General features: G+C 39.9%; 1 protein-coding gene across 1 annotated transcript in view; it reads left to right on the forward strand.

The window, feature by feature from the left end:
• The window catches only part of ATG7 (autophagy related 7), a 184591-nt gene that overhangs the window by 31316 nt on the left and 129185 nt on the right, over positions 1-24090 (forward strand). The window contains exons 9-11 of the mRNA XM_006900552.1: positions 8337-8427; positions 9598-9742; positions 16717-16875. Of these exons, the coding sequence (XP_006900614.1) occupies positions 8337-8427; positions 9598-9742; positions 16717-16875 (395 nt within the window). The remainder of the gene's footprint in view (positions 1-8336; positions 8428-9597; positions 9743-16716; positions 16876-24090) is intronic.

The raw sequence follows: 24090 nt of genomic DNA on the forward strand, positions 1-24090 counted from the left end.
CATGTGCATTTGCGAATCTACCCAGAGGCACCATGGAAGACAGGCTTGGTGGTCCTCCTCTGAAAGGTCACAGCCTTAAAATCCCTTTGGAGTGTTCTTGTCTACCCACATGGGTCACTGTGGATCAGATCAACTCAGTGGCAAGTTTTTTAGGGGGGAGGTGAATTTGTGTCCCTTCCTCTATCTGTATGCATGTGTGTGCATGCACACGCGTGCGCATGTGCACACACACACACACACTCTCTCTGTTGGCTGCCACTGGGTTGGTCTAAAATAGGGCTGCCCCATGTGTGCTGAGAACATCTGTTTCTTAGGGTTTTCAAGATGGTGGATATTGGGGAGAGATTACGAAGCCTTTCATTAGATGCTTCTCTGATCGGGTTTGAATTACAAGTCTATGATTAGTAGTCCAGTGGTTAACTGTGTGCACTGCCTGTGGATAGACGTGTGTGCACACACACATCAATTTATGTATATATTTCTATTTCACAGAGATGCTCTATTTTCAGTAAAATAAAGATAATACAGCCTACCTCATGGAGTGTTTCTATATGGTATCTATGTCCTGTATAAAAGATAGAGCACCATGCCTATACTATGGTATTAAAAAATCCAGTCATTGAGTTGATTCAAACTCAGCACGCCTGGAAATGGATTGGGATGCTCCTGTAGAGCGTTTGGTAAGCTTGAACTACCACCCTGAAGGTTAGCGTTTGAAGCACTATACTACCAGAGCTCCTGAGTAAATGTTTAATTTCTTTCCTGTCTCGTTCAAAACCCAGTGCTTTTTCCAACCCTGAAAGCACTCTAAGACATATTATCCCAAAACAGTCCCTTTGTTTTCTGCAGCTTAGTGTGTTTTTTAAAAGTACTTTCACACAGAGTATTAAAGTTTCTTCTGAGATGTCATTTCTAGAGTTAAAAAAACCAGAAGATTGCTCTGAGCACATTATGTAAGTGATCAGATCTGTACAATGCTCAGAAGGATTGGCTCTGTGTCCCAATTCAAGGAGACTGTTTGCTGTTTCGTTTTAGTTAGGCACCCTCTTCTGGCACACTGTGAAATGCCTTCGTTATAACAGTAGTTAAAAGGGCCATGTAGCCGAGTCAGATTTGCACTGGGCAAGTTAGCTATCAGGGACCTCTCCAAAGTACTGAGGAACAATGACAGGAGGTTTTAAGACTAAGGTATGCTTGCTTCAAGTTATGATCTTTTCAGTCACTGTGCACCTCAGAGCTGGACAATGAATAAGGATAACAGAAGAAGAACTGATGCATACGGATAATAGAAGAATTGATGAATAAAGATAACAGAAGAGTTGTCATATAGGAGAAGAGTACTGACTATTCCATTTATCAAAAGTACAAATAGATATGTCTTGGAAAAAGTGTAACCAGAGTGTTGGAGGCAAGGAAGATGAAGCCTCATCTCACATAATTTTGGTATGTTGTTAGGAGAGTCCCTGGAGAGGGACACAACAGTGGCACTATGCAGTATTTGTCCTTTTGTGACTGAGATATTTCACTCAGCATAATGTCCTCCATTTTTAATAATATTACATGAGTTCCTTGTTTTTCAATGCAGCATAGTATTCCATTGTGTGAATAGACCACAGTGACTCTGTCCATTCGTTTGTTGATGGGCATTTAGGTTGTGCATAAAGCCGCAATAAACATGGGTGTGAATGTATCTGCTTGGGTGGCAGTTATGGTCTCTTTGGGGTATATTCCAAGTAGTGGTATTGCTGGGTCAAATGGTATTTCTATTTGTAACTTTTTGAGAAAGTGTCATATGGCCTTTCATAGTGGTTGCACCATTTTACACTCCCACCAACAGTGAATAAGGGTTGCAGTTTCTCCACAACCTCGCCAGCATTTGTTGTTTGCTGCTCTGTTAAATTTTGCTAGTCTTACTGGGGTGAGATGATATGTCATAGGTTTTTTTTTTTTTATTTGCATCTCTCTTAGAGCTAGGTATTTTGAACATTTCTTCATGTATTTATTGGCCATCTAAATGTCTTCTTTGGTGAAGTGTCTGTTCATATCCTGTGCCCCTTTTTCAATTGGGTTGTTTATCTTGTTGTGGTGCTCCAGTATTTTATCAATTCTAGATATAAGTCCTTTATCTGACATGTCATTACCAAATACATTTTCCCAATCTGTGGCTTCCCTTTTTACCCTGTTGGAGAAGTTTTTGGATGTGCATAGGGATTTGATTCTCAGAAGGTCCCATTCATCTATTTTATCCTCTCCTGGTTGTAGATTTTTCAGGATGTTTGGAAGACTGTTGATGTTATCCCTGGCATTTTTTTAATAGGTTTTCACACAGTAATTCATATACATTATATTTCTTTTATTTACATTTTGTCTTATTCATGCATTCACTTTTTATGCAATCATTCATTCACATTGTTTCATTCATGAATGTTTTATTTTCTACAACCATTTCTGTTTATTGTGTTTTAAAGAATTGTGTTGATTTTTGTGCTTTTGATTGAGGTACTATTTGCTGTTGTACTATTAATTTGTGGGCTGTGGACTTTTATCACTCCATTCATCAAGTCCTCATTTCACCTTGCCTATTCCTTACCCAACCCACCCACCCGCTAGTCTCCCCTGTCCTGGTGATTTCTTTTCCCTTCTTGTCCCCTTTCCCTTTTGAATAGTTTATATAACTTGTTCCTATTTGCTATATTCTGTTTTCTTGCAGCAAATTATGTCCTTAGTCAAACATGAGATTCAAAGAGTTTTCAGATTGTTCCTATTCCCAGAAGAAAAGATTGCATAATTAAATCAAAGTTTCCTGATTATATGGATTAACACAATTTTTTTAAAACAAAGCTATTTTTTTCAGGAAGAATATTTTTTTAAAGCTAAAGAACAGAAAATAGAGATGTCATTATAAATCCAAAATCAGTGCAAAAGTGGAAATAATCATCAGGTCTTCCTGACAGTCCCGAATATTTTCAGGTTATGGAGAGTACATCTTTTCTTTTCCCATATAATCCATACCCATAAGTCAAAGAGTTTTCACTCCTGCAGATTCTCAAGTTTAGAGTAGAAGGTTAGGTTGTGGTTAAATTCAGCAATATCCAGGAGCTGAGGTTTTAATATGCGCAGTGAAGATTCAGTGAGAAAAGGAAAAAGACAGAAGTTCTGGGATAGGCTGAGTGTGAGAGAGAGTGGACCCAGTACTAAATTTCACATGACTGTAGTTGCAATCCATGAAGGTTAGTGTCAGAGAATCTGGCCCTCTACAAGATAGATTGACACAGCGACTCTAACAGTGGTCTCGAGTGTAAAGAGATGGTGAGGATGGTGCAGACTAGCGTAGGGTTCAGATTCATAGGGTTGCTATGAGTCATAGTTGACTTGATGGTACGTAACAACACAACAGCAGTTGCACCAAGAACAGCCAGGTGTCCATTAAGATGAGGAGGTGATAATGTGTTCAACAAAGCCATTGAGATTTTGAAGACAATTTCCTAGCCCTAGAATAGAGCAGCATTTCTGTCAGTGTGTGCCCTGAAATATGCATTAGAGTTATGGGGCAAAAGGAGAAGGCCAGTAGAGCAAAGTAAGTTAGGGAAATGATCAAACAGGCTGCGTTCTTTTTTTTTTAAATTATTATTATTATTATTAATTTCAATGAACATCTACAGAGATTTTGGAATTCCATTCATTCATTGTTGCACTTTTCTCCCCACCCCCCCCCACCTCCACCCCCAGTTCGCTCCTCTCCTTGAAAAGCAAAAGACAAACGCCTTTATTCTTTACTGCAAGCTTTTTGGCCTTACCTTGCTCCAGGCATGTGTGGGTGGGAAGATGTATAGACATGGAAGCACTTTCCCAGCATATTTAGCAACAAGATCCCTATTATTTCCTGGAATTGAAGCTAAAAACGCTACTGCAGTGCCCTGAAATTGATTCTAACTTGTACCAACTCTGTACAGTGGAGCTGAATGACAACATAAAGTTTCCTAGCACGTATTCTTAATAGGGACAATTCACCAGGCCTTTTGTCCCCTAGACCCACTGGAGAAACCACTGAGGTTTCTGTTATCAGCTGGCATTTCACTACCAGGCTTCACTCATTGAGGCTACTGTGTTGTTGTGTACCATTCTGGCAGGTTTTCAGAGGCAGTTAATCGCATGGGACGAGATTGCCCATCCTTTTCCTGAAGAGCAGCTGGTGGGCTGGAACTGTGTGCCTTTGGAATTGCAGTGCAGCTTCTTGCCACTAGGCCATCAGAGCTCAGAGGCTACCATGTTGTTGTTGTTGTTGTTGTTAAGTGCCATCAAGTCGTAGACAACTCATAGCAACCCTATGAACGGAAGACCTGAACACTTACTTGTATAACTTTCATCGTTTCTTCAAGTTCACAGGGTTTCTGGAGACAAGCTATTTTGGAAGTGGATGCCACTCCTGTGTCCAAGCTTGTTTTAATTGGGAAGCTCCACCAAATGCTATCCACCATGGATAACCATTATCACATTTGACACATGAATATCACAGTGTTTAGCATCGCAGCAACCTCTGTACAGCAAATAGACCATGTAGAAGAATGTTTGACCAAAAACATTTAAAACCAGGACTGAGGGCTGCAGATTAAAATCACCTACCTTTGGTTTGGTAGCATAACTTTCTATCCACTAGGCCAACAGAGTTCTCTTTATGTTGTTATTGTTTTAAGTGCTTTTAAGTCGTAGACGACTCATAGCGACCCTGAGAATGAAAAACCCAAACACTTGTATAACTTTCATCATTTCTCAGAGGCTACCATTACAGGGTTTAAAGATAGGGCAGTGAAGAAGGGATAAGCTAGGAAAAGGGAACATCTGAATTATTCAGGGTGACTTTAAAGGAAAAGACAGTTTAATAAGGAAGCAGTCACCTTAGACTGTGACTTGTATACAGGTGCACAATGAAGGAGTTGTGAGACTGAGCAGAAGAAATGCTAAGGATGGAACAAGAGGGATGTAGAAAATTCTTTTTAAAATATTTTTTATTAATTTATAATAATTCCTTTATATTATGTTTCATTCATATACATTGTGTTTTATACAATCTTTCATTTATGTTGTTATCGTATAATCAATACATGTTCTATTTTACATTATTTTTTAAATTTATTTGCTTACAAAGTTTATTATATACACTATGTTTCACACTATTCACCTTGTGTTTTATACAGTCATTCTCATACATTACATTTTGTAATATCAATAACCATTGGACCTTGCCTATCATTACCCTGTCTTTTCACCTGGTTCCTTCACATTTGCTTCCCCCACCACAAAACTGTGCTGCTCTGTGTTTTCACCCATACCTATCCTCACCCCTTTACCTCCCCCCTCCCCACTTGGAGTTCCTAAACATGTTTTGCTAGTTATCATTCTATTTTTATGATAATGGTTTTATGCAGTATTTGTCCTTATGAGGCTGTGTTAGTTCACTCAGAATAATGCTCTGCAGCCTCTCCCAAATTATGTAATTTTTCAAAATATGTTATTCTTGATTGCTACATAGTATTCCACTATGTGAACATACCACAATTTCTCAGTCCATTTGGTGTGGTTTGACATTTTGGGCTGTTTCCATGTTCTTGCCATGGTCAATAATGCTGCTATGAATACTGGTATACAAATCTCCATTTGTGTCTCAGCTCTAATTGTGTCTATGTCTAGCAGTGGAATAGCTGGGTCATAGGGAGTTTCTGTGTTCAACATTTTGAGGAAATGCCAAACAGCCTTCCCGCCAACAGTGTATAAGAGTTCCCATCTCTCCAACATTAATTACTTGCTGCCTTACTAAACTTTGCCATTGCTACTGGGGTGAGATGGTATTTTATTGTGGTTTTGACTTGCAACTCTCTTACTGCCAGTGATTGTGAGCATTTCTTCATGAGTCTGTTGGCCATCTGAATATCTTCCTCTATGAAAAGTGTTTCAACTATTGTGGGTTATCTATCAGTCTTTTTCTTCTGGAAGTACAGTAATATTCTGTAATCTTTTCTTATGAAACCCTTGTCTGAAATGGTATTGCCAAATGTTTTTTCCCAGTCAATAGGTTTTCTTTTTACTCTCTTGGAAAAACATTTTGATGCACACAGAGATTTCATCTTTAGAATGTCACACTCATCAATTTTATCCTCTCCAGATTATGCATTTTCAGCTGTATTTGTCAGCCTCTTTATACCATATACTAGGCTTCCTAAGCTTGGTCCCAGTTTGTCTCTTATGAACTTCATGGTTTTGAACTTTACCCCCAAGTCTCTGATCCACCTTCAGTTGATTTTTGTGTATGGTAAGAGATGTGGATCCTATTTCAGCTTTCTGCAGATAGCAGTCCAGTTTTGCCAACACCATTTATTGAAGAGGTTGTCATCTCCTCATTTGATAGGCTTTGTTTCCTTGTTGAATATCAAATGACCATAGATAGAGAAGTCCATTTCTGGGTTCTCATTCTGTTCCATTGGTCAACGTACCTTTCATTTTACCAGTACGATGCTGTTTTGATTACTACTGCTGTGTTGTAGGCTTTGAGATCAGGGTGTGCTATGCCTACCACTTTTTTTGAGAAGCACTTTACTTATTCGGGGTCTCTCCTCTCCAAATAAACTTGATAATTTCCGTTTTGATCTCCTTGAAAAATACATTTGATATCTGGATTTGGGTTATGTTGAAAATAGATTGATTGCTTTTGGTAGATTGTCTTTTTCACAATATTGAATCTTCCTATTCCTTAACAGGGCACATTTTTCCATGTATTTAGGTCTTTTACTGTTTCTTGAAAAATGTTCTGTAGTTTTCTTAGTCTTTTGTGTGTCTAGTTAGGTTCACTTTCAAGTACCTCAATTTATAGTTGGCTGTTGTAAATGGTATTGCTTTCTTAGTTTCTTTCTCTGTGTTCTCTGTCTTACTATGAAGGAATCCCACTGATCATGTATCCTGCAACCCTACTAATCTAGTCCACTAGCTCTAACAGTTTGTTGTTGTTGTTGTTGTTGAGTCCTTGGGGTTTTCTGTGTATACTATCTTATCATCGGCGTATAGCAATAGTTTCATTGTCTCCTTGTCGGTCTGGATGTCCTTTACATCCTTCTCTTGTCATATTGCCCTAGCTAGTACTTTCAATACAGTGTTGAGTAGAAGTGGTGACAGTGGGCATCCTTGTCTGGTCCCTGTTCACAAGGAAAATATTTTAAGTTTTTCTCTGTTGAGAATGATATTGGCTCTTGGTTTTGAATTTATACTTTTCACTCTGTTGAGGAAATTCCCTTCTATTCCAATTTTGCTGAGTGTCTTAATCAGGAAATGGTGTTGGATTTTATCAAAAAGCCCTGGACCACATGGCTTCATGGCTGAATTCTACCAAACATTCAGAGAAGATTCATCACCCATTATACTTAAATTATTTCAAAAAATAGAAGAAGGAACACTCCCAGAGACATTCAGTGAAACAAACACAACGCTAATACCAAAATCAAGCAAAGATATTGCCAAAAAAGAAAACTATAAATCAGTATCTCATGAACATAGATGCAAAAATCCTTAACAAAATCCTAGCCAATACAATTCAAAAGCACATTTAAAAAAAAATCATGAACAAGTGGGACTAAGAGGAGGTATGTAAGGATGGTTTAACATAAGAAAAACAATCAATGTAATTCAGCACATTAACAAAGCAAATTACAAAAATCTTAAGTTCTTATTCCAAGTGTGTTGTGGTCACCTCACCATAGACCCTCTGTGTGGTGGTACCTACCTGAAACATGATTGTCTTTGTTTTATTTGGGGGGTTTTGGTGGTGGTGGTTTTTTTATGTTTTGGTTTTTTGGTGGGTTTTTTTGGACAATATCTATTATCCAAAGCAGTGGAGGCACCCTGGGCCATTGAGGGCTATTTCAGAAGCCCCTGTGCCAGAAGACTGCTCGCTTTGACGGCCTCATGGTGGAGGAGTTAAAGAGTTTGGCTGCTAACAAATTTTGAGGGGAAAGATGAAGCAGCTAACTTCTTTAAAGACTTAGTGCATACAAGCCTTTTAGGGCAGTTCTGCAGGGCTGCTGTGAGTTGTAATTGACTCAGTGAAGTTGCTTGCCTTTTTAAAAAAAAAAAGAAATAACAAAAACAAAAACCAAAAACAAAATTTCTAGTAACCAAGGATAATGAGGAAGCAAATTCAGGCCTGTGAGACTCTGAGAAAGAAATGGAATAAGAGTTTATCAATACATGTGTCATTGTGAATATTTGCCTTTTAAAAGTAAGCATTCCATTGCTTTAATTATTTTCATTGATCCTTTTTTCTTTAAACATGTTGTTTTACTTGCCTTAAGATTGTCCCAAAGCAGTCGGGTGGGAAAAGAACCAGAAAGGAGGCCTGGGCCCGAGGATGGTGAACCTCAGTGAGTGCATGGACCCCAAAAGGTACACTTGGAGGGGTGGCTTTCTGCGGGGGCTTTTGTAGCCAGAATGCAAACCCCAGGTCCTGTCAGGGGCTGCATCATGCAGTTCATTGGAGACCACTCACACTGGCAATGAGTGTTACCTACTAATTGTTGCCTAATTCTACATTTAAATTTGGCTATGGAAATTAATATTCATGATAGATATTCTGAATGACACATGCTTTATCTGTTCTTCTCAACTCTTTAACTAATTGCTATTGAGTTGTTGGAACTGACCCATAGTTCAGCCCTGCGGGTTTACCTGGGTCATACACCATACAGGAGGAGAGTGCCTGTCTTTCTCCCTCAGAGCTGCAGGTGGATTTGATCCACCAGAGAGCCACTGCCTTTGTGTCAGCAGCACACCTCCTTACGGAATGTGTCACCAGAGCTCCCTGTCTGTTCTGCTGGATGTTCTAAATCTTATTCTTACTTCAGGCTCAGACTCCAGGGCTTGTACACCTGTAACACCTTTTAGTCTTTAACTTTGTACTGTTGGCCTGTCTTCAAGGACATGATCAGTAATAGTTTACAGAAAGCAGTGTTGTAGTTACAGGAAGATGTAAACCTTTTATTGAGCTTTACATCCTCTCATAACTACACCTTTTATTGAGGAAGTATGGAAGAAATCTGTCTTTCGTATTGGGAAAAAATTTGCAGCAACTGCTGTGTTATTTATTTTTATTAGTGAGCATTATAGCTTTTGTTAACTGATAATATTTTGCCTTGATTGCTAGGAGCACTCTGTTGAATGTGTGACTTCCCACTAGCAATGTCCCAGGACTTGGTAATATTCAGGGAACCCTAGTGCAGTATTAAGCACTGGGCTATTAACCAGAAGGTTAACAGTGCAAACCCACCTGCTGATCCAGAGGAGGACATGAGCCAGTGGTCTGCTCCTGTAAAGATTTCTGCCTAGGAACCTTGATGAGCCAATTTTTCTCTGCCCATGAGGTAGCAGCGAAGTAGAATTGGTTGGATGGCACATACTGCTGTGACATGCCATCCTTCCTCCCCACTTAACCGTCAGGCTTCATCTTATCTTCCCTCTGAATTTAAATTTCCTCATTGTTTGTTTCCTATTTGAAAACAATTTTGAAGTATCAGTGAGTAACTGACAGGGTAAATAAATTATTTTCTCTTTGTCTAGGTTAGCTGAGTCATCAGTGGACCTAAATCTCAAGTTGATGTGTTGGAGATTGGTCCCTACTTTGGATTTGGACAAGGTCGTGTCTGCCAAGTGTTTGCTGCTTGGAGCCGGCACGTTGGGTTGTAATGTCGCTAGGACACTCATGGTAAGTAAGTGACGCTCTCTGCTCTGTGACATCGTTCTCGTTGTACTGTGCCCGACTGCTTCCAGTCCTCCAGATGCGTCCTTCCCTGCCTTCTCTCCCTCCTGAATCTCTCTTTCTTCTTTTCTCACTCTTTGTCTTCTTTTCCTTGATCATTTTAGTTATAACATTAGAGTATGCTTCTGTTACAAAAATTCAGTTAACACAAGAGTGTATGCAGTTTCCATCCACCCTCATCTGATGTCCCTTTCCCAGAATTACCTGTGCTTCATAGCTTCTCAGTCCTGCTGCCAAGTTGATTATGGTTCACAGAGAGCCTCTACTCTGTTTCCGAGGCTATAAATCTGAACAGGAATTGTCTCCCCATATTCCTCCCGCAGAGCTGCTGGTAGTTTGGAGCCAGTGTTGGTTTTGAACCACTGCAGACCTGTGGATGTGACGTTTTGATTGGCAGCACAACATACAAAGGACTACACCACCAGATAGTCTCCCATTCATACACTAACCAGATCTACCCTACATAGCTTCCCAGATGAGATGAGATCACTCATGTTCAGGATATTGTGGCCGTTGTTACAGTCACTGTGTCAATCCGTCTTATTAGGGTCTTCTCTTTCTCTTACCCTACACCTTTCATAGCATTTTGTTCTTTTCCAAAGACTGGCCAGTCCTCACAACATGCCCAAAGTATGTGAAACAAACTTCCATTCTCCTCGCCTCTAAGAAGCACCCCAGTTGCACTTTCTCCAGGATGGATTTGGTTTTTCTTTTGGCAGTCATTCCCTTCTCCAACCCCACAGTGCAAAGGCTTCAGTTTGTCTTCAGACTTCCTGAGTACTTGTCCAATTTTCAGATGCTTAGGAAGTAACTGAAAAGACCATGGCTTGGATCAGACACCTTAGACTTGTTATTCTTTAGCACTTTGGAGAGGTCCTCTTTTGATTTTTTTGATTGCCTGTTGGTCCAGTAGTGAGAATGTTGTTTTCTTGATGTTGAGATATTAAAGGGAGCTCTGGTGGGCTAGTGGTAAAGGGTTGCACTGCCAACTCAAAGGCATGCCATTCAAATTCACCAGCAGTCCTGAGAGGAGACGATGGGCAGTCTCCTGTCATGTGATGCATAGCCTCTGAAAACCCACCCAAGGGTAATCCATGATTTGCTTTCAGTTCCACAGCATATAACAACCACAATTCCTTTTTGAGGCTGTAGCAAGTGTTTAATCTTCTGCAGCAAGTGTTTGACTCCTCCTCACCTTTACCCGGCAAGGTTGTATCATCTGCAAAGTACAAGTTGTTGATAAGTCTCCTTCCAATCCTTCTTAAAGACCAGCTTCTCCAATGATTTATGCAGCATACAGATTTAATAGGAAGGGAGAAAGGATGCAACTCTGATGTACACCTTTCCTGATTTTAAACCATGCAGTACTCCCATGTTCTTTTCAGACGGCTACTTCTTGGTCTAGGCATAGGTTTTACACAAGCATGATTAATTTTGTTAGGAGTCCCATTCTTCTTATTGTTATCCATTTTTTTTTATCCTTTTTTTTTATAATCTTTCACAAGATTTTACTTACATGTGTTATTAATGACATTTTTTTTATAATTTCCGCATTCTATTGCATAACTCTTTGGCAGAAAGAGGACAGATGTGAATCTCTTCAAGTCAGTTTACCAGACTAGTGAGTATGCCCAGACCTGGGTCTCTTTGTTGCAACATGACAATTGATAATCTGTCATTTCCTCTGGCCTGATTTTTTCCAATGCCTTTAGTACAGCTTTAATTTCTTCCTTCATTATCATTGATTCTTAAAATAGTTCCAATTGTGCTTTTTGAGTTTTCCTCTTATTCAGATTTTCCCAAGATTTAGCCATTGTTCTGTCTTTTTGGGAACCAGATCTTAGATTTACTTACTAGTTCTATGATGAGGAGAGATTTTTACTTGTTTTGCTTTTTCAGATTCATTAATATCTATTTGTATCTTTATTAATTCTTTCCTCTTTTTGTTAAATTTTATAGTTCTTTTTCTAGCTTCTGAAATTAGATGTTTAATTTTTCTTTACCATTTTTAAAAAATGGTAAGGAAAGCTCATTGTAAACTCACTATGTACACATATTCCCTGGATTATATCTGACTTATAGACAATTTCTACTTTTCCTTTAATAATGTGCAAATTTGTTCTCACTTTAAAACAATTAAATCAGCTCCTCCTCACAGATTCTTCATCACACTCCTTTTATTTGCTGTCCATGCAGCTTTTTTTTTTCTCTATAATTAATTATATTTTATTAATTTTCATAAACATTTACAGAGATTTTGGGCTTCCACTCATTCATTATTGCACTATTCTCTCTACCCTCCTCCCAGTTTGTTCTTGTCCAAATGCCACAGTGCTTGTCAAAGCCAGTTCTGATTAATCTTCTTTGTCAGTGTATCCTTTGCCATTCCCTATCACTCCTCCCTGAAAGAGACTTCACCCTGAGTCATAAGGAAAAGGGGACGGCGTATTCTCTTAGCTACTTCCTGCTGAAAAGGGACGTTGTGGGTTTCAGGGTGAAGATCTTCTCTCACTACTCTAAAGGGCCCCTTTGGCAGTAGGAAACACATAGACTATTATGGAGATTGATTTTGGAATTCAGATGCACTCTTATTGATTGTGCTTGGCTGTACATGTACATATCCTTCAAGATGTATCATGGGGGTGTTGCAACCTAGAAGACACAAATTTGACTAACAAGTTAAAAGTACATGAGTCCAAAAATTATGGAAAAGTAAAAGAAAAGATTCTTTCATTGTTTTACAAACACTCCCCCAGGTCCCCTCCACCATGCAGCCCTCGCTCTAGTCTCCTGTGATGACAGAAATACCCAGTTACATCTCTCTTTTAGACGGTTCTCTCCCTCCTCTGTTTCAGTGCAGTATACATTATTGAACCCATCTTACTCATTCTCTCCCCAACCCCAAGGACAGTCCCATTTTACAACAGTGGCATCATGCAATATTTGTCCTTTTGTGACTGGGATATTTCACTCAGCATAATGTTCTCCAGAGTCAACCATTTTGAATAATATTGCATGAGTTCCTTGTTTTTTAATGCAGCATAGTATTCCATTGTGCGAATATACCACAGCTTCTCTAGCCATTCATTTGTTGATGGGCACTTAGGTTGTTTCCAACTCCTTGCTATTGTGAACAAAGCTGCAATAAACATGGGTGTGCCATGCAGCTTTTAAATCACTGAAAAGTCTTTGAACTTTTCCTTGTACTTAAGAATAACTAACAGCCAATAACTAACACCTGCTCTGACTTGCAAATTCTTGAAGACACATTTAGGGATGGATCTCATTTGTAACGTGGGCACTGCCTGTATAAAAGCTGTAAATTAATAGAAGTAGCACCCATTTTTTCCCCCTACTCATCAGAAACTATGGTTTTTCCCTTTTTCACTTCTCTCCAGTATTTTTTCCTATATTTTTGCATCTTATTTATATATGTGTCTTCCTTTTACCACTGTAAACATTTCCCCATGTCATTAAAAATTATGTGTATAAAGCATTTTACTGGTTGTAGAATACACCTTTTTGTAAGATGAAACATTATTTACTAAATAGCTCCTTTACTGTTAGGCATCAATTCTGTTCCAATTTTTTTTCTCTAATTATAAATAATTTAGAAGCAGGAGTGGCATCCACTTCCTAAATAACATGCCTCCAGAAACTCTATGAACTTTGATAAATTTTGATAGTTGTAGAGAGTCTTCAGGCCTTTTGTTTATAGGGTCACTATGAGTCATGCTTGACTCAAAGGCAATCAACAACAACAATTATAAATAATGTTGCAAAACTCAATTTTGTGTTGTAAAGTCTTTGTCAGCATTTCAGTTTATTTCCTTAGAATAGATTTCTGGAGCAGGCCAAATGATGTGAACACTTACATTCTAGAAACAAATTATTTTCTAAAAAAATGAACCCAGCTTGCACTTTTAATCGGTGGAATAGTTTTCTAATTGCTACATCCTCACCAACTTTGAGTATTGTAATTGTCTTTAATCCTTGCAGACTGACCCTTCAACTGTGTATCATTCCAGGAAGCCAGAAGTTAAGTGTGAACATTCGCCTGCATGTGATAGTCCCTACCATGCTTTCCATTGATCTGGCTTTCTACCAGCTGCCCTGCATGTTCTGAGATCACTTTCCTTTGTTATCCACTCAGCAGTTGCTTAAAGAATGCAAAAATTACTTCTGAAATCAACATCCCCAAACCAAGCATAAGTGGTTTTTAGATTTTCCACACTATTGTAAGCTACTTTTCACTGGCCATAGTGTTGATTCCAACTCATGTTGTCATTAGGCACAGTTGAGTTGGCTTTGAATTGTAGGGATCCCATGCATAATAAAATGAAAATTCTTAAAAAAAGTGAATGAAAATTCTTGGCTTCATCTTGCACCATGTTCATGGTTGTGGCAGTTACAGTGTCAGCTTGTCTTCTTGAAGGTTTTCTTCTCTTTCTCTGGACCTGCTTTTCCAAGCATGGCTCTCTATCTCACTTTCTCTAGCGACTGGTCCCTCCTGATACCATGCCCAAAGTCTGTGAGAAAAAGCTTCACCATTCTTGCTTCTAAGGAACACCCAGGCTGTACTTCCAAGACAGATTTATTTGAGTTATTTGTCAGTTGATGGTATATTCAGTATTCTTCACCAGCTCCATAATTCAGAGGCATCAGTTCTTTCTCTGTCTTCCTTACCTATTATTAAGCTAATACATGCAGATGAAACAACTGAAAATAACCACATTGCTTTTATATTTTAAGTCTTACACCACTACTCTGAGGAGACAAGCACATTCCTTCCTCTGAACAATCTTCTGTTCTTTTGAGCATCTGCATTCTTAAGTAAAGCCCAGTCCAGAGTAAAGTATCAGCACATTGTAGCAGTTTACACTAGCTCACAGCAAAGGAACTAGTCGACTTCCAGCCAGTTCATCCTTAGCCATGGGCATCAGTTGAAAACTCAGCAGTCTATGCATCTTCCTGCATTTTAGACTGACTGGTCCCTTTGCTCTTAGCAGGAGTTCTCACTATTCCCTGCACATCAGTCTGATACCCTTTGTTCTTGGCACCTAAGTGTGCTAGGTCAGTTAGTACTAATGGATCCTGTCTCAACTCAACCCGTATCTTCATTCCTGTGCCCCCTCACCTACTCATCAAGTGAGTGTAGGTGGCAGCATGAGCCTACATACAACACTGCCTCCTCACCAGCTCCCTGTAACTTAAAGCCTGTGAAGGAGCTCTTGAATGACAGCAGATTTACCTGCCTCAGTTTACCCAAAGACTAACAACTTGCTCCAATGTTAAATGTGTTCCTATTCTACTTTCAACAGTGTTGCATTTCTCTTGGGCAAATCTCTTCCGTTTTACCGTATCTAAGCAAGTACTGGCCAACAGAGGAATTACACATGTTCTGTAGACATCCAATATTCATTTCCATCACATATTTTACGCAGAAGAAGTGCTCATTCTCTATTAGTCACATCCAGATAAATGCATAACTGTTAAGTGTTCAATATGTATACAGTACTGCATAGAAAAAAATTCAATATCTGTCAAGTACTTTCAGTTAAACACATAAGCCTTAACATTTAACCCTTAAAAGCATCCTAGTTTCATCTTATACCTCTACCTAGAAGAACTCAGACCCTTTTAAATCAATAAGATTAACCACCTTAGCTGTCCCTTCATGCATTGGTGCTGCTTTTCCTCACAGTGGTCTCATTCTCCTCCACCTTTGCGCTGTATCTGCTGGAAGTTGTAGTCTTAATTACAGTCTTTTCTGCACAGGAATCTCTAGCTCAGATGTGCTTACTACTGCTTCTCCTTTCTTGATGGGAGCAAGAGTTCCATTTTCTTCCTCTTGTCCTGCACAATTTGTACTAGCAGAATGGCAAGACTGATTCCTATGTCCCTGAGTATAAACAGGGAATTAGGTCTGCATAGCAGCTTTTCAGTGCCAAGGTTTCCAGGGCGCCAGGAATCACTTACAGTAATACAGTTCTGGCTACAGGTATTCCTTGGCCACTGCACCACATCCTTTCTTAGGTCAACTCAAGAATTAACATGAGTCTTCAAAGCAGAGACACCCTAAATACTGTTTATGAAAATGCTCCTGGTTTGAAAACAAATCTTGAATGCTATTGACTGTCTCCTTCAGTCTCAAAGACTTTCACAAAAGACTGAATTATGAGAAAGCAGATCTTGTAAGGCTATCAAATCACTGTGCCACTATGCTTATTTATGATCTACTAAGATATACCCCAAAAAGGTAGTCATCTTCATTCTTTCCCCACCCCTACCAGATGAGTGACCTTAGACAAACCAACTGATCTTTAACATCTGTTTCTCTATTTGATTCCTTCCTACTTTATAATTTTGAGGTGATATAAGTCCATTAAAACTATTTCTGAGAATATAGACACCTCCCCCAAATTCCAGATTGTCAACAAGGCTTTGCCTCTTTGAGAAATTGTAGAAAATATATAGTGTAGAATAGGAAATAAGCTGCAAGCTTCAGAGAAGAATTGTTATTTATATTAATTATACAATAAGGTAAGCCAAGATATTTGGAGGCTATTACAAATTCAGCAGAATAGACAACTCTTAGGAGACATGCATCCAAATCCTTCTCTGGTGCCTTTGTCAAAAATAATGAGGTTGCCCTGTCAAAAGTAATCAGAGCCACTCTGGTATTTCTTATTTCATTATTCAGGAACCAGGCATTGGCTATATGATTACATGACTTTTCAAAGAAAAATTGGTGTTCTATTGATCAAAAAGAGAATTTGTACAGTTCTGTGTCTGAAGCCTCTTTTGTTTTGAGTTTCCTACTATTCCAGTGCAAAACTGCTTCTAGAAAATTCAAGAGAGATGTGTTTTGAACCATTCATCCTCTCAATATCACACTGTTCTGTTCTGTCTCCATGCAGGGTTGGGGTGTCAGACACATCACGTTTGTGGACAACGCCAAGGTTTCCTACTCCAATCCTGTGAGGCAGCCTCTTTATGAATTTGAAGATTGCCTAGCAGGTGGGAAGGCCAAGGCCCTGGCTGCTGCAGACCAGCTCCAAAAAATATTCCCTGGAGTGGTATGTATCTGGGGAGTTTCAGAGGCTCTCGTCTATATCTACATAGTTGTGTCTTGGGGAACAAAGCTCTGTGATTTGGGGGAAAGAGTCCAATGTCCACCACTTGTTATCAGCTTTTGTTCATGGCCAAACCTCTGTATCCTTATCTTGGAGATGAGAATTAAAAACCAAACAAAACTGTCATATATTATCATGAAAATATATGAAAAAAATTTTGTAAGTTGCAAAGTGTTGAAGCATTTAAGGTGAGGATTTGCAAGGTATGTATGTATATTTTTATATCCTGCCTTATTAAAAATAGTATTTATTATTTTTTTTATTCCATCAACAGAATTGTTGTTGTTGCTATGTGCTGTCAAGTTGCCTGTGACCCATAGCAACCCTGTGTACAGCAGCTCTGAAGCCTGTCCTGTCCTGAGCCAGTCTCACTGATTCTGATACAGCTACCCCCATTGTCCTAGTTACTATATCAATCCATCTCATCTGGAGTCTTCATCTCCTGCACTTTCCCTTCACCCTTCCAAGCATGATGTCCCTTTTCAAGGATCAAGTCCTACTGACCATGTGCCCATAGTATGTGAGATGGAGCTTCAAAATCCTAGCCTTCAAGGAAAACTTGGTTTCATCCTCTCCAAGACAGTCCTGTTTGTTTTCTTGGTGGTCCATGGTATGTTCAAGACTCTTCTCCAGCACTACAACTCAAAGGCATCAATTCTTCTTCTATCATCCTTAGTCATTATTCATCTCTCTGATGCGTAGCATGTAATTGTGAAGACTGTGGACTGGATTAGGTGCACCTTAGTCTCTAGAATGACATCGTTGTCTCTCAATTCTCTGGAAAGGTCCCAGACAGCAGATTTACCTAATGCAAATTGTCTTTTGATTTCCTGACTGCTGGTGCTAAAAGTGTTGATTGTGGACCTGAGCAAGCTGTAACTATTAACAACCTCAATCTCCTCTCCATCCATCATGGTGCTGCCAAGTGATCTAGTGAGAATCTTTGTCTTCTTGATGTTGTGCTTCAGTCCATATTAAAGGCTACAGTCCTTGACCTTTTGCAGCAAGCACAAAATGCTTGATCATTTTATAAACCTCAGTGCAGGTTTATGAAAGTAAGTGGGATATATTTTCTCTGAAGGAGAAAGTTTGGGTTGGAAGGTTAGTGTCTTAACCTGCATACTTCTTTTTTAGTTGCATCACTTACATTGAAATCACCAGATTATAAATGATAACTGTGTCAGTTAACTCAAAATCTTGCCATTTTTATTTGTTTGTTTTTGGGGTCATCTAGCTGAAGATACTCTGCAACTTTCATGCTTAGTCAGTTTATGTGGCAGGGATTACATTAGCTGTTCCCCAAGCATCTGCTTAAGCAGTACTTCAAGTGCAACCTGATACTTTCTGTCCCATCTAAAACCACAATGCCTTCTCAAACTTTCTGTGTAGTTGTTCAATCAGAGAGTCATCCATTTTAGAAGTTCTTGCTTTAGAAGCATCTTAGAATGAACTTCATTCATTGGGTATAGTGCAGCAGCAATGAGTAGGCACTTATTGTGGGGACCCCTGGTGGCACAGTAGTTAATGAGCTCAGCTGCCACCTAAGCAGTTGGTGGTTCAAACCCAGTAGCAGTTCCATGGAAGGAAAAGTGTTAGTCTGCTTCTGAGTATGTTAGTTCCTGTAAAGCCTTATGGGGATAATTCTCCTTGGCCTGGAGGGTCACTATGAGTCATGGTCAACTGTCTAGCAGTGGATTTGGTTTTGGTTTAGTGGATTTAGTTTTGGTTTGATTATTCAGTGCCCAAGGAAATAACAGAAAGCCTCAGCCCTGCCACTGGCATCAGTTATCTAACATTAGATTGCTTCTGTGACACAGCGATATGATGCAGTTAGATGTCTTCTATGACATTAAACAAACCCAAAATCTCAGTGTCTTGTATTTGCAAATTTAATTCATATTCAAGGGTCTGCAGCTTGGCTGTGGTTTAACTTCAGGGTTAGGCTGAACTTCGGGCTTTGAGTCATGCCCAGGTCTGCTTTGGATGTCATTATTTCAAAGTCTAGGCTGAAAGACCCACAACAAGATGGATTGACACAATGACTGTAACAGTGGACTCAAGTGTGTCAGAGCTGATGAGGATGTGACTAGCATGAGGTTCAAATCTGCTGTTTTGGGTGTTGCAATGAGTTGTGGTCGACTTGATGGTACAAAGAAGCAACTGTCCTGTAGATCCTTGTCGTATAGAGGGAGAAGGCTGAAGAAACCTTGAAAGGCTAATGCTTACTGACCATGCCTTTCTAATTCTCAACTCCATAGTGGTATTATGAGGTCTTCAGTGTCATGGTTAAAGGCAGTCATGGCACCAGTGTCAGTCATGGGGTCAGTGGGTAGGTACTTCTTTCCTGATGCAAAGTTGTGCAGGCATGTGGAAGAGGGAATGGTGTATCATTCTACTAGATTGGCAAGTACATAGCTGGGAAGAATAATTTAAGCTATCACTTGAGAGTATTAGAAACTCCTTTTGGGACCTAGGCAGACCTGGCTTTAATTCTGCTTGGCTCTATTGCTTCCTAGCTACTTACAGTTTTCCCTGCACACATCTTCGCTGTTGTATATATCCCGATAACATTCCTTCTTTTTATATGTCTAGTTCTGTGTTGTTGTTATTGTGTACTATTGAGTCAGAACCAACTCATAGCTGACCTTCCAGTGGGTTTTCAGAGGCAGTAAATAACACAGGAAGAGATTGCCCATCTTTCTCCTAGGGAGCAGCTGATGGATTTGAACTGCATTCCTTCAGGATTGCAGTGCAGCTTCTTACCAGTAGGCCATCAGAGCTCCCTATAGCTTACTCAATTATTAACTTATATATAAAATATCTATTTAAGGCTTACAATATGTAGGAGGTCTTGTGTCCTTGTGAGGTGAGCAAAGAGCAGGACAGATATTAGTGCATATGCTGGAGGTTGGAGAAAGCATGTTGCTTTTGAGGAACTGGAGGAACACAAGGGCAACTAAGGCTGGAGGTTAAGGAAGGCAGGAAGGAGGGAAGAGTGGAGGCGAGATTGAAGTCACACAGTACACCGGAGCACAGGGCACACATTCATAGAAAATGTGTGTGTCCACCTATTCTTCATTCCTTCACCTCATTCTGATTTTCTTGAATGGATAATTAAACTCCTTGAGCACAATTGTCAAGTATCTTTTATCATCAAAATCTAGTAAATAATAAAATACAAAAAACCCTGCCTTTGAGTTGACTGTGTTCTGCAGTCAGATGCCTCTGGGTCTCCTCAGCTGTGATCTCTGCAGGAAGTTGTCATCATGCCTTTCTTAGCATCCCTTGGAACAGTACATGGACAACAAAAACCAAAGCCAAACAAACAAAAACACTGGTGAAATAACTCAGAACCACTTTGTGAATCTGATAGTTGCCCCATGAACTGGGCTTAGGAATCATGTTAGCATCTTTTGGGGTAATATAGTTGTTGGCTTAACAAATACTGTTCACACTTTCCCTACACAGAAGATAGACCTAGGACAATGAGTGAGATGTGACCCTACACTCACAACATTTATGTTCTAGTTAAAGAAACAAATAGATCTCTTAAATGTAACTAAATGTGATAAGGAGGTTGTGTAGCAGGTGCTAAGAAAATACAGAGGTGTGGGACCTGGACAGGCCCCAGGGCAGACTTTCTTGGAGAAGTGGCATGTGGACTGGGGAGTTAATCAGGGAGAAGGTATAGAGGGAGGGGGCCATGCATTCTGAAGAATAAAACTGCCTTGGGAGCTTAGGTTCTGACTTGGGGTGATCTTGTGTGCACCATGGGACTGCTCTGTGGGATGGTCAAAGCTATGATCTTCCCAATCAATTGGCGTGGGTTTCAAACCTCCTCACGTGTGTGCAAACCAACAGCATTCTAGGTGATCACATAACGATTTGTGTAGGAAGTGTGTTAAATGCAAACATACAAAAGAAAGCAAGATTGTTCTATGACTGTCATTCTTCATTTGTTTAATTGTTGTAAAATTACAGTCTCAGAGCATTTGATTTGGGGAAGGGAATGATAAATAATAGACTTTAAAAATTTTTTAATACATATTCACAGGTAAGTATGTAGAAACGTGCGTGAAGGCCCTGTGTACCCCAGACCCAGCCTTCTTGGTGATGGGGTCAGGCCCAGGGGTCGTGTGGTTTCCAGTGGCAGACAGCAGCACTCCTTCAGAACCTCAACCACAAAACTCGACTCTTCTTTCACTGTTTAAAATATATGACCAAAGTGAAATATTTTCTGGCATCTTCCAGCGCCTCAAAGGCCAGGTGGAAAGAAAACTTGCTTTTTATCTGGATTATTTTTGTTGAGTTATTCCCTATCTCCCTTCCACTCCAGAATATAGGAAGTACATTCATGCTTTCCAGGGACCAAAAAAAAAAAAAAAAGAAAAGCTTTGATAAAATTCTGTAAAAATAATTACTCTTCTACAGATACCGTGTTTGACCCTTGACTAGAGTAAATTGAATAAGAAAAACCTGACGTCATTCTTTTTCTTTTCCTTCTCTGTGGGACAAAGTTTCACAATCCTTTTCTCTAAGGAGCATCCTGAGTGCACTTCTTCCAAGATAGATTTATTTGTTTGTGTATGAATCCATGGTATTTTCAGTACTCTTTGTCACCACAATTAAAAGGCATCAGTAATTCATCTGTCTTCCTTAACCATAGTCCCAACTTTTAGATGCATAAGAAGCCATTGCGGGGGTGGGAGGGGGAGCCAGGCACACCTTAGTCTTTATACTGATATCATTGCTCTTCTTTGGAGAGATTTCTAAGAGCAGATTTTCCCAATGCTATGTCTTGATGTTCTGACTACTGGTACTGAGGGTGTGGATTGTGAATCCAAGTAAGAGGAAATCATTGACAATTTCTGTCTATCATGATACTTGTGACATATGGGGAGGATTTTCATTTTCTTGGTGTTGAGATGCAGGTGATTTTAAAGGATGATCTTACACATTAAATGCCCCTGGTCTTCCTCTCTTTCAGCACAATGAACAAGGTAACAATACCTTGTACTTCAAAATAAAACATGTGAGCTTCTTAAAAAAAGTTATAAGTGGGTCTCTTCCAATGCTCATAGCAATCCCAAGTTTATCAGTAGAACTGTGGTCCATAGTGTTTTCAATGTCTCTTTATTCAGAAGTATATTTGGAAGTCTTCCTTCTGAAGAACATTTTTTTAATCTGCTGGCTAGGTCAGGTCTCTGCTCTATATTCTCATGACAACTGGTCTCTTCCTCCATTGTTCTTGTGATAGTTATTTGTAAAATTATTGTTCTGTGAGAGACTTGGAGTCAATTCCCATTTATTGTATCCCATGTGACATACAGAGCTATCTGTTCCTTCCTGTTTCCTTAGCCATGATCCTTACAAGAGAAGATTGCCATGTCTTTGTTCCTGCCAAACTGCTGCTTGGATTCAGACTACATTCATTTAACTGTCGTTCCTTCAGGGCTCCTTAAATTGTATCATGTAAAGATATATCAGTTCAGTGGATGTTTTTATTTTTTGAGAGGCAGGAAGTTGATTTAGTCTATGGTCAGGGACCTCCCTAGAATACTTACAAACAACGCTATCAATCTAAAGACAAGATTTGCCTGATCCAGGCCATGGTCTTTGCAATTACTTGCTATGCATCAAAGAGCTGGACAATGACTAAGGATGCTAGAACAAGAATGAGTGCCTTTGAATTGTGGTGCAGAGAAGAGTATTGAACATACCATGGACTGCCAAGAGAATAAACAAGTCTGTATTGGAATGGACAGAGTCAAGTATCTCCTTGGATGCTAGGATTTTTAAGCTCTGTCTCATAATTTGGGCATGTGGCCAGGAAGAACTGGTCCGTGGAGAAGGACATTATGCTTGGAAGGGTAGAGGGACAGCTCAGGAGAAGAAAACCCTGGGTGAAGTGGATTGACATGTTAACTTTAGGGACAATGGTATTAGATGTGTCAGAGCCAGTGATAGTGGTTCAGGACAGGGCAGGGTTTAGAGCTGTTGTCCATAGGGTCGCTATGAGACTCAGGGGACTTGTCAACACATAACAACGACAGGTTGGCCAGGGCAGCACTACCCAGCCTTCATGAATGCAGAGTCTGCCACTGTCCAGAGGACATGAGTCGACATATATTTGACTCTGCATCTGTGTAGGATGAGGAGTTGCTCAGCCATCATGTCTTCAAACACATCAACGTTGAACTTCGTAAAGCCTCACTTCTTGGAGATGTGGATCTTTTGACTCCCAGGGAACTTGAACTTGGCCATGTGTAGGGCCTCAGTCACATGCTTCTTGTTTTGTTTTGGTTTTTTCCTTCCTTTAAAAACCCACTAGCTTGTCAGCTGTAATTCAGTTCTGACTTAAAGACAATGATGCTTCTTGTTTTGAAGCTTGGTTCAGATGGACATCATAACCTGGTTGATGGGACCGTGGCTGCTGTGCGCTGGTGTTTTTTGAAGGCATCCTGAATACCTGTCTGGAGCCTAGATTAAGACAGTAAAGGTCAATAAACACAGATGCAGGACATAGTTGTCTCTGAAGCCCTTCAGAGCTTCCACCTGCACACCAGGCTGCACCCAGCATGCCGAAGGCTACAGCTTGCTCAGTGCACACCAGCTGACAGAGGAGGGAGCTTAGTGGTACTAGTGTATGTGCTTAAGGAAGAGTGATTATAGTTCTCAAAAGGTCAGAATTGATAGAGTGATTATACTTAAATCTTGGTATTATAAAATACCTCAATAATAGCTTTTGATCTACTGTTGTCTAAAATGTCATTGGTACTGTAATAATGAGGCAGTATTGCTAATGGAAATATTATAACGACTACTCCTGCAGTTACTTATGTTGCTGGTGTTGACAGTGTTGGGTCCCTTGTCTGGTAACACATTCCTTCGTCCCTGAGGCCGTACAGCCGTCAAGGTCCTCCTTGTGGAGCTGAGATGAGCGCATCTGCCTCTTGAAGCCCTTGCTGCCTATTCGGCTTCCAGCTTCTCTGTTCTCAGCACTGTTGTTGCTATTGTTACTACTGTCCTTTCATAACATCCAAGAAATTGTTGTTGTTGTTGTTGTTATGTGCCGTCGAGTCGTTTTCGACTCATAGCGACCCTATGCACAACAGTCCTAAACCCGCTCTATCCTGCGCCAACCGCACTGCCTCTGAC

The sequence above is a fragment of the Elephantulus edwardii genome, unplaced genomic scaffold, assembly GCF_000299155.1.
Source record: "Elephantulus edwardii isolate Elephantulus edwardi_28Jun2011 unplaced genomic scaffold, EleEdw1.0 scaffold00288, whole genome shotgun sequence".
NCBI classification, from domain to species: domain Eukaryota; kingdom Metazoa; phylum Chordata; class Mammalia; order Macroscelidea; family Macroscelididae; genus Elephantulus; species Elephantulus edwardii.